A 19,907-nucleotide genomic window follows, 5' to 3' on the forward strand; every position below is an offset into this window, starting at 1 on the left:
CTATATGGTGAGCAACAATCTATCATTTTCATAATATTTAATAGCCTAAATATGGAACATAGAAGAAAGAGCAAATACCACAACAGCTTTAAATATATTGCTGCAAAGCTGTATAACAAATTACCACTGTCAGTGAGAGAGTTGCTCACTAAGGAGTTTCAAAGGTATTTGCCAAATCTGTTAATGGACAAATGTATGTATGAAGTAGAAGAATTTTAGTGGAAATATTAATGTGTATGATGTAGAAATGCTTAAGTATTTGTAAGATTCCTTGTTATGACTTTAAATGTACAAAAATTCTCAGTAAACACATTTGTTTTCTGAACAAACTTGTACTGATCATTACAAATATTTTACTTGTAAAACTGATGATATCCATCTTAATGAGAACTCACTAATGACAAGGCTGTATTAGTCTATTTTAAAAGAAATTTTGGTAGGCTGACTAACTCACAAGCATAGTCATTCTGTTGATTCAGTCCAAAACACACAGGTTTCTGTCCATCCCATTCTCCACCAATACAACGCCTGTGACTTGAACCAATCATGGCATATTTTCCAATGTCAACACAGCGAGATACCTACACATGAGGAAAAAAAAAGTTGATTTTATTTATTTTTCTACCAATATGTATTAAGGACTGTGATATCAATTTTATATCAAATTTAAATTTTAAGGTAACAGATATTTTACACAGACACATGATAAAATATTATCACTAAAAATTGTACATCTAGAGTTGTCTCTGAAATAGTAATTTATTTGCTGATGTTCTCTTCTTCTTCACCATCTAAAATAAAAGTTTTTATCAACAAATTGTAACTCCAGTGATAGCCAGCATTAATGGCTTGAAGAGCAGTATGCTAAAATGCCGCTCTGTTACGATGTCTAGGGACAAAGGCTAGTACAGTGGACAGTTAGCAGCACACAGTGTATGGCACTTGACATTCAACTGTCTTCCCTCTCCTCGTCCCGCTCCCTAAGAGAAACAATGCCTATCAGTTGTGTACAATGGGATATTTCAGTGTGCTTATCAAAAGGTAAATTCTAATAAAAAAGATAGTAAAATTGCAATACTGGAATTTTCTGCAAGTGCTTTATGGGGGCTGAAAAGATTTCTGTAATGAACAGGTATGAAATACCAATTTTTTTTAGTGAAGTTAATTGAAGGCTAATTAATTCGACCTTCTGTCAAATGTGTATCTGATAAATAACTATCCATAAGATGTTAATAAGTAGTACATTTACATATTTACAAGGTGCTAATTCCACAAAAAGATATAAGTGAAAGCAGAAATATGCAGTTTCAGTTGCCCTATAAGCATAAATGGACAAATACAAGTTTCATTCATTTATTAATTGTGTTCCATGGATCCCACAAAGAAGGAACACCTTCACAGATGTGGAGCACATTCACATATACTTTAAGTCTTAGAAACGTAATATGTATACTGTATTAACAATAAATTATGACACCAGATAAATAACAATAAATTATAACACCAGTTAAATGTGATCAATTATGACAGCAGCTAAATGTGGTCAAGTAAATTAGCAGGAACACTACCATTCTGACTAAATCAGTTGCTTCCTCAATTAGTTTAAATAACTGCTCTTTATCTGCTACCGGTCACTCAAAATGTACATGATTTCATTGCTAGTCTTCAAAGAAAATAGTTACCAGTATCTGTAAAACATCAACTCAATGGGGTTAGGGATTGTGTCAGATGGTGTAGCTAATGGGAAAGAGGAGAGGAAGAGTGAGAAGGAGGGGTGGGGAAGAACGGCTGACAAGTGGTAGTGAGAGGCAGACAGTGTGTGGGACAACAATGTGGTACCAGAGAGCTCCCTCTAACACTTGCAGGGGAAGTTTTGCATGGCACACATTGATGTAGAGGTGTTAAATATAATGGGAAGACAGAAAAGAGGAAGAGGGAGTCAGTGGAGAAGAGGGTGTGACTACAAGATGAGTGAAGCTAAGTTTATGTAGTGGAGCTGGAGATGGAGGTGGGTGTGGGGCAGGGGCTAATGGAGACTGAGGCCAGGAGGACTGCATGGTCACACAATGTATAACAAGGGTGAATCCCATTACTGCAGTTAAGAAAAGGCGATGTTGGGGGAAAGGCTCCAGAAGAAATCAGTTGTGAAGCACCCATTGAAGTTGAGCACCTTGTGACCAACAGCGTATTCTATCATTGGGCGATAAACTCTAGTTTTTGTCACAGTTTGGAAGTGGCCATTCATTCAGGTGGACAGTTCATTAATGGTCATTCTCCCATAAAATGCTGTGCTCAGGTTGCAGAAGAGCTGGAACGTGATATGGCTGCTTTCACAGGTGGATTAGCTGATAGGAAAGGAACCATAAAAGAGTTCAGAAGGAGGTTATTTGTTTTATTTCTGAATTAAATATATTGAGCTGCTTTTTTTGTCCTTAAATAAGTCATAAATTTATTCTATACCATTTGAAAACTTACTGGCATTACCAATTTTGAGAAAATTAAACAATGGAAAATCCAGGATCAAATAATGACAATATGAAAAGGATAGTTGCTACTCACCATATAGTGGAGATGCCAAGATGTAGATCGGCACAACATAAAGAATGTCAAACCAAGCTTTTGGCCAAACAAGCTTTCATCAGAATTAAATACACACACACACACACACACACACACACACACACACACACACACCAGTCCAACTCACACAAAAAAGGCCAAAGTCTCTGGCTGCCAAGGCCAGAATTTTGACAAAAGATATTCTACATACTAAGCAAACCTTAGCTACACAATATTTTTGGAAACTTACCAGGACAGATCCAGGAGGAAATTCTACAACTTCTTCAGTTATGTGTTGGTCATTGTAGAAAGACACAAGATTTGGCTCTGTGTTGCGGTAGATGCACGTACTATTTTTCATTTCTGTATGACCATCCTGAGCTTCATCACCTTCTGAAAATGATGGTTATTTAATAGATTTTATGGAATAACAGATCATCTGCACTTCAAATTCTTCAGTAATACACTAATAAATACATCATAAGAAAGAGAATACCAAGTGAAAAACTTCACTAATGATGGCATACAATATAGCAAATAAAATACAACTAAAAGTTAACTATGAGTTGACACCAAGCACTTAAACTGAAGATTCATTAAGTTTGAATTTTTTATATGTCTGGGATTCCTGGCATATTTCAAAACATTTCTATTCAAATGACAAGTTCGTACCTATTTTTCTTGTACTTTATAAAATGGTCACTAAAAGTTTCTACTGAAACTCCAATTAGAACAGGTATTGGCTGCCGTTGACCCAATACACTGAGGTCACAAAATTCAAGAGACATATGGAAGTATCTGGACTTATGACAAGATTTTTGTTTCCAAACTTAACAAACACAGCGTACAGGAAAACATAAGTGAGTGATATCTCTGGCTACATACAGTAACAAGTAAAGGCAAAGAATAAATAACATTGGTGGTCGTGCAGTTGAACTGCACGTGTCAATTCTCAACACCAGTGATCAATAAACATGTTGCCTTTTCATAGCATCAGACAGTGAGCTGCCCTCCTGTGTTGGTTGACTCCATAATGCACAAAAAACAGAAAAAAACAGGTGTACTCTCTTCTTTACCCTATTCTCAACCCATTATCTCAAGAGCACAAGAAATCGTGCAATATTCCATATTTAGGAAAAATCTCTCTGAATGTAGACCAAAAGCTTAATCCAGGAACCTTAAACATAATTTTATGTGTATAACACTGCTGGACACTTTATGCCCAATTGTAAAGACAGCAGTTCAGCTTCACGAAAGACTGAAATATACAAAATCACTTATAATTGTAGCAAATTCTATACAGGTCAACCTGGCAGGGCAACTTGTACCAACTTGAAGGAACACCATAAAGTTTGAAATTTAGAAAAGGAGACTCTACTTTTGCAGACCACCTGCTTTGAGAAAGTCATGAGGTCTTAGAGCACATCCCTAGGGGTGGGGGGAAGGGGGGGAAGATGAATTACCTTAAAATTAAAATAAAGGAAACTAACAAACATATGTTCATTTTCCAAATCTCTGTACTGAAAGACCAGACACAGTTCCCTCACTCGCCATTTCTAACTGCAAATACTACTCATAATCATATCAATATCTTGTTGTAAATTACTTCTCTTGCTCACATATCCCATTTTTCCTTTATTTCAGTAACTGTAATTTCAACTGTCCTATTAAAAAAATTAAAAAATATACTTTGTGTAATCACAGTTGCTTCATGTACCTGCTTAATCTTGCTAAGACACCTTATCTGTATGTAATATAGGACATGCTGAAGACGAGATTATTCGGGTCAGCCTCTCCTTGAAATATGTCACTGACATTTATTGTTCAGTTTATTTTCTTCTCAGAACAAATGTTGTAATTTGTTACACCTGTATAATTTCATTAGTTAATGTGTCACATATTTTGTCAAGTCAAATAATCTTCATCACATTTAAAAATAGTTCCTTTCATTTTAGTCCTAAATCAACTGTTAACAGTTGTCATCTGTGGAAACCGACATCCCTGTAGATGTACTAATTGAAAATCTTTGATCCTACAAAAATTTTACTGCTACACATATTTATCTTCATACCTGATGATAACATAATAACCAAAAACTGGTTTGTAAAACAAATAAATAATATTGTCAAGTATTACAGCAGTGTTGTGTGTGTTTTCATTCATAATGTACAAAATATTCTACCAAGAACTGATGGAACAATCAATCAAATAAAATGAGAAGTCCAAAAAATCTATTTGTTGACAATACCAGTGTATTATTGTCTGCAAGGATAAACTATTAAAAAAAACGCCAATGCTATACGAGATCTGGGTCTGTGGGATCAGCAGGGCTTTACATGGAATACACAAGTAAGTAATTTCTTGAAAACGCCCAGCACTGTGCTACCATCTGTGGATACTAAAAACTACATCTACTAAACAAATAGTGGTACAGGGATAATATTCTAACATTTTCCCGACGACCGGAGACTGTGTAGTACTGGGTTGCAAGACTCACATGTCTCTCGCGGGTGATTTACGTATTGTGTGCAGCCGATCTTCTTCTCAGGACAGATGGCTGTGTCAATCTTCACAATGCTTCTTCTCCAAAGATTTTGTGCTGGTTAGAGAAATGATACTGAACTATTTCTCTACTTTTGAAATGATTTCTTACTCTCAGAATACTTTCACATCAAGTTCGCCATATTTTCTTCTTCACAATAAAACAACTACACAAGTTTCACATGCACTTTCAAGTCTCGCAAATCAACTACATCTGGAAAACCTTAGTGCTCAACATATACCATTATAGTCTCTTTTGGTTTTAGTAACCCTTGTCAAAACAGTTCTTACTCCTATCAAGTCAAACAACAAAGTATATGAGTCTCTAGATAAAACCTATTTCATTTGTTCGCAACAGTCACTCCTGTTTCACTGCCAAAAAGTAGCCCTTGATTACTCCTTGTACTAGGCATATGGCTTCCAAGGCGTGCGCGGCCACCACTTGTCAGCGCCAACAGACTGCCACAACTTTAGTCTTCTCGTAACACACGCCTGTCCTGCACACACACAAACCGTGGCACAGTAGACACATTTCCACTCTCACACACTCATCCTTAAAATATCGTGTATTTGAGATGGTGGAAATACAAGTGTCTCTAGAATTTACCCTGAAGTTCTCAAGGCACTACAATATGCACATTTCCATTTACTGCTTCAGTATGGAATCATTTTCTGCAGCAATGCTACCCAGATGATAAACACATTTAGAATGCAAAAGAAAGCACTGAGGATAATTTGTGGTCTTAAAAATTAAGTATTATATACCTAATTTTTCTGAATTAAGTGTTTCAGTTTTTTTTATACTTAAAACAATCTTACTCACTAGGAAATATGTCATGGAAACTGATAAACTGATGTATAAAAAAGATGATAACAACTATGATATGATACCAGAGGACAGTCAAATATTCACCAAGTGTTTTCAAGAATATCATCCTATTAGGAAAGAGTATTTGAGTGAGGAGTCACATTATACAGTAACACATCAGAAGAAATAAAGCTTTCTCTAGAGCCAGTATTTAACAGATTATAGCAATTCCTAATAAAACAATCTTTTATACTGTATAACAGTACCTAATCTGAAAAAATAGTATTCCTTCTTCAAATGTAGATCAACCAATCAAAGTCAAGAGTGTAAGAATGTATATGTTTTTTCCTTTCCATTTTATATAGTATGTTATGTTGTTTAGACCTGTCTGGCATCACTCGTGCAAATTGTGCTCTAAGCTACAGCTGAACCACTAATTCTACAACACAATTTTGGGGCAATACTGTTTCTTCTGCACATAAATGTATTACTCTTAAACAGTAAAAGTATGTTACCTTCATCATATTTTAGTTTTAGTACACCACCATGAACATACTGTAGAAGCAAGATTCAGAGAACCAATATAAACGTATATCTCCAGCTTCTTTTCTCTTCCATTTTCTTAGTGTATTTTTCAAATCTTTGTATGCCCTACAACTTTATCTCTTCTGTGAACTTATCTCTTCTGTGAACTTAGTTAGCTTCTTTTCTCTTCCATTTTCTTAGTGTATTTTTCACATCTTTGTATGCCCTACAACTTTATCTCTTCTGTGAAGCTTCTTTTCTCTTCCATTTTCTTAGTGTATTTTTCAAATCTTTGTATGCCTACAACTTTATCTCTTCCGTGAACTTAGTTAATGAATTGTTGGTCATCTTAAAACATCATTTGTCAGATAATAGCTCACCAAATCTCTTCATTTTCTTTTAAATTATTCATCTAATGGTTTCTTATTTCCATCAGTCTAGACCATGCAATATTAACATCCTTCAACACAATCACACCTACAATGATTATAGCATCATCTGATTCAGCATTTCCATCACACATCTTCAGTTTTCCATTGTGTATCATAGGAAAACAATTAAAGCATTTTTTTTTAATAAGACCAATGACTGACATTATGAAATCATAATTTTAAAAATGGCTTCTTTTCTTAATTTTATTATTTTCTTAGAATTCAGTGATTATTCTTAACTTCTTCCGTCATATATTATATCATTCCGAGACTCAGAAGGTTATTATTCACATTCCTGCCAGCATTTCAAATCAGTCAGTCTTAGAAATATATTTACGTTGTCAGACAAGAAGTGTTGCTAACAAGTGACATTATCTTTCAGTTTTGAACTTTTTCTTCAATTTTGTGGTTTTCTTCTATGTCCTTCACTGCTCTCTTCACAAATGACATATAATAATTTTGCAAGCCTCCTACAGACCTGTAAAACTTACATATGATCATTGTTTCAATTGACATAATTGCTAAAAATAGCTTTAATTAGATGTAAAGAATGTATGGCATGAACACCACATGGTCTCAGTTTCTGAAGGTTAGGAAAAGAAATCTCTAAGCACTCATTCAGGGTTACCAATTATCCAAATTTACTTCTGTTATGGTGTGTTGAAGGTGAAACAGAAAAAAATGTAAACACATAAATGAGTAGTATCATACGTATCTAATAATCAAGATAACTACTTACCACAATTAAGAGATCTGCCCACCCAACTACCATCTTCACAAACAATCCGCCAAGTTGTCTTCTCCCCCATTATACTTGCTATGCAATTGAATGTCACTTCTGTTCCATCTGGAAAACTGAAAGGAGGTTTCTATCAGTTTCAATGAGACTGAAAGAGTAATCCTTATACGTATAATTTGAGTCTAGCCTCCTTCCACCCATTTTGAAATTAAAGCAGTAGGCCGTAAACACATCATATGCAATGAATGAGTCGTGGAATGTGTTCCAGATTATCTGATGGAAGCGATGTTTGGTCAAACATTTAGCTCAAAAATGTATCTATCTTTGGAGAGTAATAAGTGGGATGTGTAAACTGAGATTGTGAGGATGTAAAATTATAAATGGGGAAAAACAAAGTAAGAAAATATTTTCTGAAAAAGATAAATTTGCTTATTAATGTACGGAAATCTGTGGTTGAGAATAACAAATTATTTGGGAATAAAGTAGACGATTCACCAAAAGGCAGAAGCATTGGGTATAACACACACATACACACTGACATGGACATGCCTGTATCCCTACAGTGTGATCATTCAACTGCCAGCTCATGGGAGAGTAGGGAGCCTTCCATGGGCTAGCTAGGGGTACAGGTAGAGAGGGCAGGTGGCAGGTGGCTGGGCACGCGATTTCACAGACTAGGGCATGAGATGACAGCGTACAACTAGGTGACATATTGGGTGCAATATATGAGGGAGGGAAGAATTTTGGGTTGCTAGAAGCAAGTTATGCTGTTATAGGGAGTCGCATGGAATGTGGAGCTGTGTGTGTGGCTGTTGTAATAGATGTGGCCATAACTACAGCAGGTGACAAAAGTCACATACAACAACATGTGTCGTGGCCATTATAGATTGTGTTATAAAGGCAAGAGGGATGAAATGTAAGAGAAAGAAATGGACGGGCAATAGAGGGCAGCTAAATAAAGGAGATAGTAACAGAGTTTGGATGACACGAGGTTTGGATGGAAGGGGCCACTAGACGGTATAACAATGTACAGAAAGTTCTGTGCTGCCATCTCATGCCCTAGTCTAAGAAATCACGTGCGCAGCCACCTGCGCCCCCTAGCTAGCCCACAGATAGCTCCCCACTCTCCCACAAGCTGGCAGTCGAATGAGCACTGTAGGGAGACAGGTGTGTGAATATGAGTGTGTGTGTGTGTGTGTGTGTGTGTGTGTGTGTGTGTGTGTGTCCATGTTTCTCCTCCAGTTTGAGAAAAGAATTTCATTGTGAAAGCTAAAAAAGCAAAGCTCTGTACCTTTTGTTTGTCAATGACGCAGCGCTTCTGTCTTTTGTTGAGTTGTCTCCTTTATTCCCAAATAATTCATAAATTTGTTTATATCTGTTATAAATATAAGTGCTAGGAAATCTTTTCTGAAGGTATTCAGCTAGCATATATCATTATACAGAAGTGAAATGTTGATGATAAACATATCAGACCAGAGGAGAATAGGTCTTGAAATGTGGTGCTACAGAAGAATACTGAAGAGAAAATGGATGGTCAGATAACTAATGAAGAAGTACTATATCACATTGGGGAAAAAATAAATTCATTGCACAACTTGACTTAGAAGGGATCAGTTGATAAAACACATTCTGGGAGATAAAGAAATTGTCTATTTGGTAATGGGAGGAAAATGTGAAAGGTGAAAATATTATAGGGAGACAAAGATTAGATTGTAGCAAGCAGGTTCTCATGGATTTATGTTGTGATAATTATGTGGAGATGAAGTGACTTGCTCACAACAGAGTAATGTGGAGAGCTGCGTCAAATCTGTCTTCAGACTGAATCTCAGAACAAAAACAATATTAACAACAACATACTCATTGAAGAACAGTAATATGAGAAAAGACAGTCTGTTGTATCAGGACCGTAATTAAGGTAATGAGAAAGTGCGAGTTCCAGTGTGTTAACACAATACAGTGATACTCTGCTCTTTTACTGTGTTCTTGTCTCCACTGTGCCCTGAAAAGGAGAGACAGCAATTTCAAGAAATGGTGAACTATCAGTTATTGTCACAGATTCAAAGCCACTACAGATGAAGCTTTCACAAAACTTCAGCTGGGATAATGGAAGAGTATTTCATCCGATTTTAAGATGGTTGAAGATATTGTTTGGTGGCTAGAAACTAAATGAGGATAAACCTAAGAAAGGAAGCCTTCTTAAATCAAAAAGCATTAAACCTACTGATAATTGCAGATTTTGTGTATTAAAATTATAGGATAACAGTTATGTAGAATACGTATCGTGCCACTTACCAGATTTTGATAAACAAATTGATGAGGAAAATCTCCGGTACATCTTACTTATGAATTTAAGGACCACACTACATTGCTATGGGCCATTACGCTAATTCTGCTAAGTACCATAGATCTGTACTGTTAATATACATGATCTGAACACTATAACTTTAAATGGAACATTTGACATAATGATTTTAAAGTGCAGGAGAAAAGAAAAGAAGCTATTGGTTTATAGAGAAAAAAAGTTTCCATGTATAACAGTTAATGATTAATATTAGATAGTGTTCGATTCTGAAAAGCAAATTTTAGTATGGAAGAACTACATTAGTCTCTTTTTGCAGGCAAAAATGTGAAGATTGAAAGTAATGATGAGAAAAAAAGTCAAACAGATCCATGAGTCATACAAGAAGAAATAAGGGGCATTATAATTTCAATGAAATGTTATAAAGCTCAATAGAGCTGTTCAAACTCTTGGGGGAGGGGTCTCTCTATTCTGTTCACTTGCTTTTATAAATGTTTGCTTCTCTCCACAAAAACCAATGCAAGGAAATAACAAGATCACACACTTTTAGTTTAATGAGCTATGTTTGAAAAATATTCCTCATAATTATTCACCAAAGATTGTTTGAGAAATGTGAAAACATTCTCAGTGGCTCGCAGTTTGACATTAAACAAGGATTTGACACAAGAGAGGCTACAGGTCTAGCACCTGTGCAAAACTGCTTTGATCAGCGGGTAAACACAGGACTGCCTTTTATTAATTCAAAAAAGCTTTGACAGAGTGTGGTGTAAGAAACTGATCCAAATTATTAACAAAATGGACACGGGTAAGATCTTAGGTGCATAAAAATTATATTGAAACCAGACTGATTAAATCTCCAAAATGTTCAGGTTGTAGTATTAACAACATACAACATGTCAATAATGCTACACTGTTTCCAAATAATATATAAGATGTAGGAAGACTACCATTGTGGGTGAATATAGCAAAATTTGGGGTCTAGATATTAATATTAAGGAAAGAAAATAAATGTAACAACACCGTGGTGTCATTTAATTATCCGCCAATCAAATGAGTAAGTAAAGTTTCCTGAAGACTGGATGATGGATAGGGATGTAAAATATTAAATAGAATATGCAAGAAATACCTTTACAAAATTCCAACAAGTTTGTTATAATGTGAATTGCAATCCATATCTCGACAGTCTGATTCATTAAATGCTATGTCTGGTTGGTGTTTCTGCAAGGCATGAAAGGGTGGACATTAAAAGCCTCAAATCCGTGGACTGATTTTATGACTATTTTGCTAATTATTGTAAATCACTGTCCACAATCAAGCATAATATATTTACCAGTTAATCACTTAGTTTGGTTTGGTTCATTCAATGGATAAATTCTCATAGAATTGATCTGATTGCTTTTCAGCTAAATGAGATCTACACAAATAGCATGAAATGTAGCATAAAATAGCTTTCTATAGGACAAGCATGATCAAAAGAATCCTCATGAAGGTCACTTTACATTACATTAGTTGTATCCAATTAATTCCATGCATGTCCTGATATGGGGACAGAAGTCAATGACAAGCATTTCATTTAAATGCACTACAATGAAATAACTTACCATTATTGAATATTACTCTAATAAAGTGCTAATAAAATAACTAAAACATTATTTTTAAAAGTCTCTGTGAGGATACTCTTAAAAACTGAGTAGGAAGAGTTGAACAACAGAAAATTCTTTAAGTCAGGGTTAAACTTCACTATGTTACCCATAAGACATTCAATATGCTCTGTTTAAATTTCATCACATTACCCATAAACCATTTAATATGGACTGGTAAGCTATCAAATACATGTGCACCCACGTACTCATGGGAGAGTCACAGAAACGCACCAGGCCGCTGATGCACTACACTTAGTATATTCCGCCAATGGCATCTGTGTGGGCCAGCCACCAGAAGCCACCTGTTGTGTGCCAGATGACTTATGCACAGCTGTGCCATCTACCAGAGCCCTCCTCTTTATAAGCACAGTGCAGAAGGCAGCAGCTCTCATACTCTGTTCATACTTATTGTCAGCTACTGCTTGTATTAGTATCTTGATTGTTTCTACGTTGGTGTCTACATTCTCAACTGTTGTTCACGTGTATATGGAAGAAGAATAAAATGTGGTTCACTGTGACTGTGCTGTTGTTCCTGTATTAGAGTAAGATACAACTGAAAATGAGTGTGGCCTTCACTTTTATGTGCTCAGTATATTTGGTTGTTCCTTCGGTTCTTCTGTCCATGGAGGCTGTGCTCCAGTCTCTCCTCAAGCAGCAGAAGGCTCTTATGGTTGCTATCACAAACTTGTTGGCCACACTGACTACACAGACTTCATCACAACTGGCACACCTGCCCTCTTTTCCCCCTTACAATGGTGCAACCAAAGACTGGGAGGCGTATAAGAAGCAGCTTCAGCAACACTTCTTTGCTTTTTGTGTCACTGATGCAAACTTGTGTAAGGCTTTGTTTCTTTCTCGGATTGGGTGCCAGTTAGTCTCATTCCAGGAACCTGCATTGTTTTCCCTCAACAAAATGTGTAAATTGTTTGTCAAATTACATGCACGCAGGCCATTGTAGTGCATGTACAGTTCTGTCATTGTCATAAACTGCCCCACAATTCCTACTGGGCTTGGACAGCTGAACTCCATTGCCCAGTCACAAATTTCATTTTTTTCCGATGCTCATCATAATTCCTAGGCTGATTCTATGGTCCCTGACACCATCATTTGGTTGCCTCCTGACTAGAAGGTGTGTCAACATGCACTACAGTGGGAGCATCCATCTTTGGGTGAAGCACAGGGTGTTCAAAAAGTCTCTCTGCAGTGCCATATGATTGCCAGCCGCGCGTATCGTATGATTGTGGGTCCCATATTTTTCAACGAAACAATAAATGTACAATGATACTGCAGTGATATTCTGTACCCATTCATAGGAGAACTTGTGTTAAGTGAAATACTGAATGTTTATTTTCAACAAGATGGTGCAACTGCGCATACAGCTCACGTTTCAATGTCACTTCTTGCTGATGTTTTTGGTGGTCGCATAATTTCACAGGGACTTTGACCTCCACGATCGCCTGACCCAACACCACTTGACTTTTTCTTCTGGGGTGCAGTGAAAGCAACTGTCTATAAAAACCGTCCAAAATCCATTGATGAATTGAAAACTGCAATATCCACTTTCACTGCTTCTGTTACAGAAGAAATGTTACATCTTGAGTTTGGAAAAATGATTAGATGAATTCAATTGTGTATTCAACAACAAGGGGGACACTTTCAACATTTAATGTGAAAATTTGTAAGTAAAAATGAATATTCAATAAATTAATAACTTGTATTTCACTGAGTTTCATTTTGGAATATTCACTGCGGCATATGGCATGTGCGGCTAGCAACCATACCAGTCAATTCTCAGGAGGAGGACAATGTGGCAGCCTTACAAATGCTGCCTAAACACTGTACTGCACAGCAACATGCCAAACAACAACAACAACCAGAGCATCTTGCCCATATTGATTCATGGCATGTACTAATTGTGTGTCTCCCATGCTAATGAATCATAATAAACTGTTTATCAAAGTGCCAGTTATAGACAAAGTGTTCAGACCACACATCAAGACAGGTGAAGCCGCAACTTTACTGAATTCACAAACTTATGTCAGTTTGGGATCTCCAGTGTTACCTCCAGTTACTCAATGTTAGGCGAGTTACAACAAGTAGCATATTCCAATTTTGGGGCAATTTAAGGCTCCCATATGTACAAATCAGTAGTTCATTCCTTGACTTTTTTTTATAGTGGGTGATGCTGGCACCAATAATTTGTTCAGTCTGAATGCTTTCAATGCTTTTGGTTTTTTCATTTCTTACCAGGTCCCTCACACCAGTCTCTGTGTTCTGAGGTCTCATCTCTTTTCTTGGATGAGTTAGGTTGTGCCACTAATTTTGCAGCCCACATTACAGTGAAACCTACTACATGGAAATGCTTTTTCCATGAGCACCATATTATAGTGGTTTTGCATGATCAACAGAAATCAAAATTAGACAGGCTGGTGTTGTTGATCAAACAGCCTATTACATAAAGTGAGTGGTCTACCCTCCCTTGTGATTGTTAAAAAACTGCTTGGCTCCACCTCTGAACCAGCTTTACAGCCTCAGTTAACACTCAATCTACCGTTGACACCTATCCTTTGCCCTGTATGGACAAGTTATTAGCTAAAGTCACTGGGGGTCAGTTTCTCTCCAAAACTGATTTATCTGAAGCCTACTTACAAGTTCCAATTGGGGGAGAATTCTAAATGGCTCCCTCTGAGTAACATGTCCTTTCAGTTGTACCAAAGTCAGCACCTCTTGTTCAGTGTGGCAAGTATCCTGGTGATTTTTCAGCGATTGTTTGGACAACTGACAATGTTCACTATCTTGATGACATCGCCATGACAGATGCATCCATGGAAGTGCATTTATGTAACTTTGTCCATGGTTCTACACACTGCAGGGCTGAAATGTAACTTGGCCACATCACACTTTTTGCAGCCATCTATTGTGTATTTTCGGTTAGATGTATCTCAGGATGCTGTTAAGCCATTACGTCATCATGTCACCAATGTCATAGCTCTGCCTTTTCCTACAACTATCACAAAACTCCAAACATTTCTATGAAAAGTTGCTTACTATCTCATATTTATTACAGGTATGGTAACATTGGCCCATCCCCATCATGAGTTGCTCCAGAAGAACATTCCTTTTCAGTGGACACCAGCCTGTGAGCACAGGTTCACGTTTCTGAAATCTAAATTACATTTTATTCCTTGTTTGGCTACTTTACAACATAGCCACCACCTGATTTTGGCTACAGATACCTCTCTGTATGGAGTCTGGGCCTTTCTCACACAGTGATGTAAGGATGGTTCTGATTATCTGCTGTCTCTAATGACCTTGTTGTCAACAGGAAGTTAAGCGCTAATCTCCTCCTCCTCCTCCTCCTCCTCCTACAAATGTCCAATATCTCAAAAATGCTCAACTCTGTTCAGCAGTCCTATTGCCAAGTTGAAAAGCAAGCATTTGTTATCATCTATGACATTAAAAAGTTTCATGTGATCTTGTATGGGTCTAAGTTTCACCTCATTACTGACCACAAGCCCTTAATTTCATTGTTTAATCCTTCTGCTTCATTGCCTGACAGAGCCGAACAACATCTCCAGCCTTTGGCCTTGTTTCTGTTTTGCTCCAACTATGAAATACATTTTTTGCCTACCATGCAACATGCTAATGCCAATGCCCTGTCCCTGCTTCTGATTGGGCTGGATGCTATTTTTGATCAGTATGCATTCCTTTGTTTTCACTTAGATGTTGAGGTTCAGCATATGATGGATGGGTTCCATATTATGAGCTCACAGATCACATCTGCTGTTGTTGCCGATCTGGTTTTGCATCAAGTTGTTCACCTCATTCAGCATGGTTGGGCAGACAGATCTCTGGGCAGTGCTCCTGATCCTTTGTGTAAACAATTTTGCCGCCCATCACTGACTTTCAGTATTTGATGGTGCTGTTCACTTAACTGTGGATTAGCTGTCGCACAGTGTTGTGATCCTCGCCAGCCTACGGCATGATGTGCACTGGCTCTTACATCATGTATGTTAGGGCATCTTGCATACCAAGTTATTGGCCCATCGGCATGTGTTCTGGCCTGGCAATGATGGTGACATGGTGCATCTTGTCGCAATCTGCTCTCACTGTGCTACATAATAGGTAGCACTGCAGTAACAACACTCTCTTCATGGCCCACACTGTAGCTTCTGTGGAAATGTGTTCATGTTGAGTTTGTGGGACCTTTCATAAATTCTTACTGGTTGTTGGTTGTTGATGCTTTCTCTAAATTTCCATACGTTATCCACTGTACTCTGATTTTGGCTGTGGCCGTGATTGTGGCTGTCTCCGAAATTTTTCCTATTGGAGGATTGCCTTATATGCTTGTGATGGACAATGGTACACAATTTGCATATCAGACCTTCCACAATATCTGCACCTGTTAAAGTATTCTCAGATGACTGCACCTGCTTTTCACCCCCACACTAATGGCAAGGCAGAGCATCTTGTCCACATGTTCAAGGTTCAAATCAAGAAGTACATCATGGACTCCTCCACAGATGGCACCTTGTCACATTTCTTGAGTTCCCACAGGTTTAGGCTAGTGGAGGATCAGAGTTTGGCTGAGATACTCCATGATCACCAGCCCCACACCTTTCTCCATCTGCTCACATCGACCCATCAATGCCCACTGGAACGACACTCATCTTGCTTCGCCTCTGGCTCCACAGCCTGGGCTCAGTGGTTCAACTATTGACCAAAGCGGATTCTGGCCACAGTCTAAAGCTGCTGATGTTGTTGCCTATATAAGGTGTGCACCTTTGATGGGTTGGTTGTGCATCATCATGATCAGCTATGTCCTCGCGCCCTGGTGAGGGCCACAGGTCCACCACCGCCAGCCCCGCTTCCGCCCTCGGCATCTTTCATGACCTCAAATGACATCCCTGCAGTGGGGGATGAACCCGTCCTTCTTGTAGATATCACCAAATCCTGCCTCTTCTCCGGGGTCCAGCTCCCTTAGCACCTGCTGCTGTGCCTTCCTGCAATGCTTTTTTGCCACTGGTGATTCCACTGCCAGCTAGGGTGGTACTTACGGGTCTTTCGCACAGTGGTGTCCCTGGCGCCCTGACTGAGGCCTTCACCAAAGGCACAATTCCACCAATTTAAGGAACCGGACACCAAAATGCAAGTAGCGCAATTGTCACCTATCCTCTCACATGGTACTTTAAAGGGAGCGACCACCGCACTTGTCTGTGGCAGCGCCAATTCCTCCCTTACTCACCAGTTCCATCCCGGAATCTCCTTCCACTGTTACTGCCATCACCTGCAGCATATTCTCCAGGGGCTGTGGATGTTTCAACTGCTGTCCCAACACCCATATTGACAGAGCACTATTTCCTCAGTGGGGTGCTGTAACTCTGTCTGGAATACTTGGATAAGTGCTGTGGCGCAAGGTCACTGGGATGCTACACTTTGAATATTCAGCCAATGTCATCTATGCAGGCTAGCCATCAGAATCCGTTTTCAGTGGGCCACATGACTTATGCACATGGTACAGCATCCACCACACCATCTACCAGAGACCTTCTCTTTACAAGTGCAGTGCTGCATGCACTCGCTCTCATTTTGCTTTCACACCTACTGTCAGCAAATGCCTACTTTCAGCAACTGCCTTCATCAGTAACTGGATTGTTTCTATGTTTGTGTCTAAGTTCGCTACTGTTGTTTGCTTGTACATGGAAGAAGAATAAACTTTGGTTCATTGCGGCCCTACCGTTGTTTGTGTCATAGAGTACCCCCAACAAGTTTTGCTCCTGTAGGAACTGTGAAGACAATGTTAGGCTAATTACAGCACACTCATTCTTTTTGGATGTCATACACAAATGGAATGGAAAGAGCACGCACACACATGGGGGTATGTCTGAAAGCTGCTCAACTAAATTTTTAATTTTGCTCTTGTCAGCTGTTCAACATCTCAGCTATATCACAAGTAGTTACCTTCACTTTTACATTATATGTATCCATCCAGGACTTTCAAGTATAATGTTTTCACAGAGTAAATGATTCAATTTTTGACCACACATGTAGATGCTAAAAGCTTAGTAATTAAATTACTTAAGGGGAACTACTACTGTGTCCTCCAATATGAAAGTTAAATTTTGCTTATGTTAAAATTTACGTTAATTGAAAGATGATGCAACAAAACTATCATGCTAAATGCTGCAAATAATCAGTTCAAAAATGTTCATCATAGCCAGCTTGTTATGCAAACAAATAAAAAATACATATTTTCATACAGTTTATGTGAAAAAAATAATGTTATAAGCTTTCTGACAGCTTAGCCTTCCTACAGTTGAAATCCCACAATCCTAGTTTTCAGCTAATATGACTCTTCATGGTTCCATTTTGTAAAGTTTCTTGGAGATAATCAACAAACGTCTGACATATCTGAGAAACATTATCTGGTTGCCATTTTTGTAAACACCGAGGTATTTATGAAGATAACAGAGTCTATTTCAGCACAGGCCTTCAAATGTCATAGCAATAATCACCCCTATAACTAATAATAGAAGACTGACAGGCACGTTAACAGACTATGGTACAGCAATGATACTACAATTAAAAGCAATGACTGAGGCTGCGCAATTACTGCACTGGACTTGCATTTTAGTGAAGCAAAGTTGAAATTCCTGTTGGGCATCCAGATATAGGTTTCCCATGGTTTCCTATATCACACAAGGAAAATGCCAAGATGGTCTCTTTGTAACTCTATGGTAAATTTCACAAAACTCATTTAATAAGAGGCCTTGCTCCATTCATAATGACTTCATCAATGATAGGACATTAAACCCTGATGTTCCTTCACTCCTTTCTCTTACTAGGCCCTGGCATCTAAGTTTCCTACCTCAAACAGAAGTACATAGAAAAACCTCTCAAAACAAAATATGTGGTAACCACATGAGCTACTGACCAAGGACCAAACAGGTTTAAACTACCTTCACTCTCCATCAGTTCGCAACAACTAAACACTTCATTATACGAGGGGGTGCTGAAAAGTAATGGCTCCAAATTTATTGTGTCAAACTCTAAAAGCTTTTTAAAGAAAACAAATGTTATTAACATTCTACAACTTTATTCTTCACATCTACATATTTGCAGCCCTCTGCCTATAGAAGGCTTCGAATTGTAGCATGTAGCATGGTGATGTGTAATGTAACTATGTCCGTGCATGGGAAACAGCATGCCTAATTTTGAATTTGAAGAGTTCGTCCACACATGGAGCTCCCTCTCCTTCAGCATGACAATGCCAGACCACATAAGAGCACTACAATGTCTACAACGATCTGATGCCTCGGATTCACTGTCATTGATCAACCTACATTGTCCTGTCTTGGCCCCATCTGATTTTCATCTGTTTCCAAACCTTAGAGAACATCTTTGAGGACTTCCATTTGATAGTGATGAGGTAGTGCAAACAGAGGTGAGGTTGTGGCTCCATTGATAAGGTCAAACATTCTACAGTGACAATATCAACAAACTGGTCTCTCATTGAGAGAAATGTGTTTGTTGCAATGGGACAATGTTGAGAAATAAATATGTAGACATAATGTAGAAAGTTAATAACCTTCTTATATAAAAAGTTTTAAGAGTTTTTGCTTACAAAATTCAGAGACTTTACTTTTCAACACACCCTTGTATATCCTACAAGTACATGTTAGTACGTACAGAAAATACATAAAGAATTTCAGTTGGAATAAAGTCACTGGTTATTTCTTTAAAAAGCACTGTACACCTTATTCTGTAATTAGGAATGTATCTCATAAAGTCAGCTTGAAAAATGTAATGGCATGTTGCACATAATTAGTCTCCATATGACAAAATCCCCTCAATTGCTTGATGATATTTTCATTAAATGAACAGTGAGTATTAATCTTATGCATACATTTATCTTATTCAGTGCTGTAAAATTAGTGAAGTGTATATTAGAAATTCACTGTCATAGAACTGAAATTTTGATAGTATTATCTGAACATTACAACAAAATATAGCTTATTAAGGAAAACTATTTAAAACTCGTTGCTCTAATACTTGTGTAAGCAAAAGACAGAAGAAACTTACTTGGATGGTTCCCAGCTGCAGCATATTCAAGAAAAAATTAAAATGTTGACTCATTACTGCTCATAATCTTCGCTACTTACAAACTTACAATTCCACTAATATTTAACATGAACAGTTGGGAGCAACAAGTACAATGGCAGTTTTACAGTATCAAATTGATGAAAATCAGTTTTAAACCATCATATATGCACAATTTAATCGTAAAAAAGTAAGCACCTGTCACTATTACAGGGTGTATACGTGGACAAGGAAAAAAAATTCTCGGATTTTTCTCGGATTT

General features: G+C 37.8%; 1 protein-coding gene across 1 annotated transcript in view; it reads right to left on the reverse strand.

Moving 5' to 3' along the window:
* The window catches only part of LOC124620018, a gene marked incomplete at its 5' end in the record, with an annotated part of 235,959 nt that overhangs the window by 50,159 nt on the left and 165,893 nt on the right, over positions 1-19,907 (reverse strand). The window contains 3 exons of the mRNA XM_047146685.1: positions 455-581; positions 2,810-2,952; positions 7,604-7,719. Of these exons, the coding sequence (XP_047002641.1) occupies positions 455-581; positions 2,810-2,952; positions 7,604-7,719 (386 nt within the window). The remainder of the gene's footprint in view (positions 1-454; positions 582-2,809; positions 2,953-7,603; positions 7,720-19,907) is intronic.

The sequence above is a fragment of the Schistocerca americana genome, chromosome 6 (assembly GCF_021461395.2).
Source record: "Schistocerca americana isolate TAMUIC-IGC-003095 chromosome 6, iqSchAmer2.1, whole genome shotgun sequence".
Taxonomy (NCBI): Eukaryota; Metazoa; Arthropoda; class Insecta; order Orthoptera; family Acrididae; genus Schistocerca; species Schistocerca americana.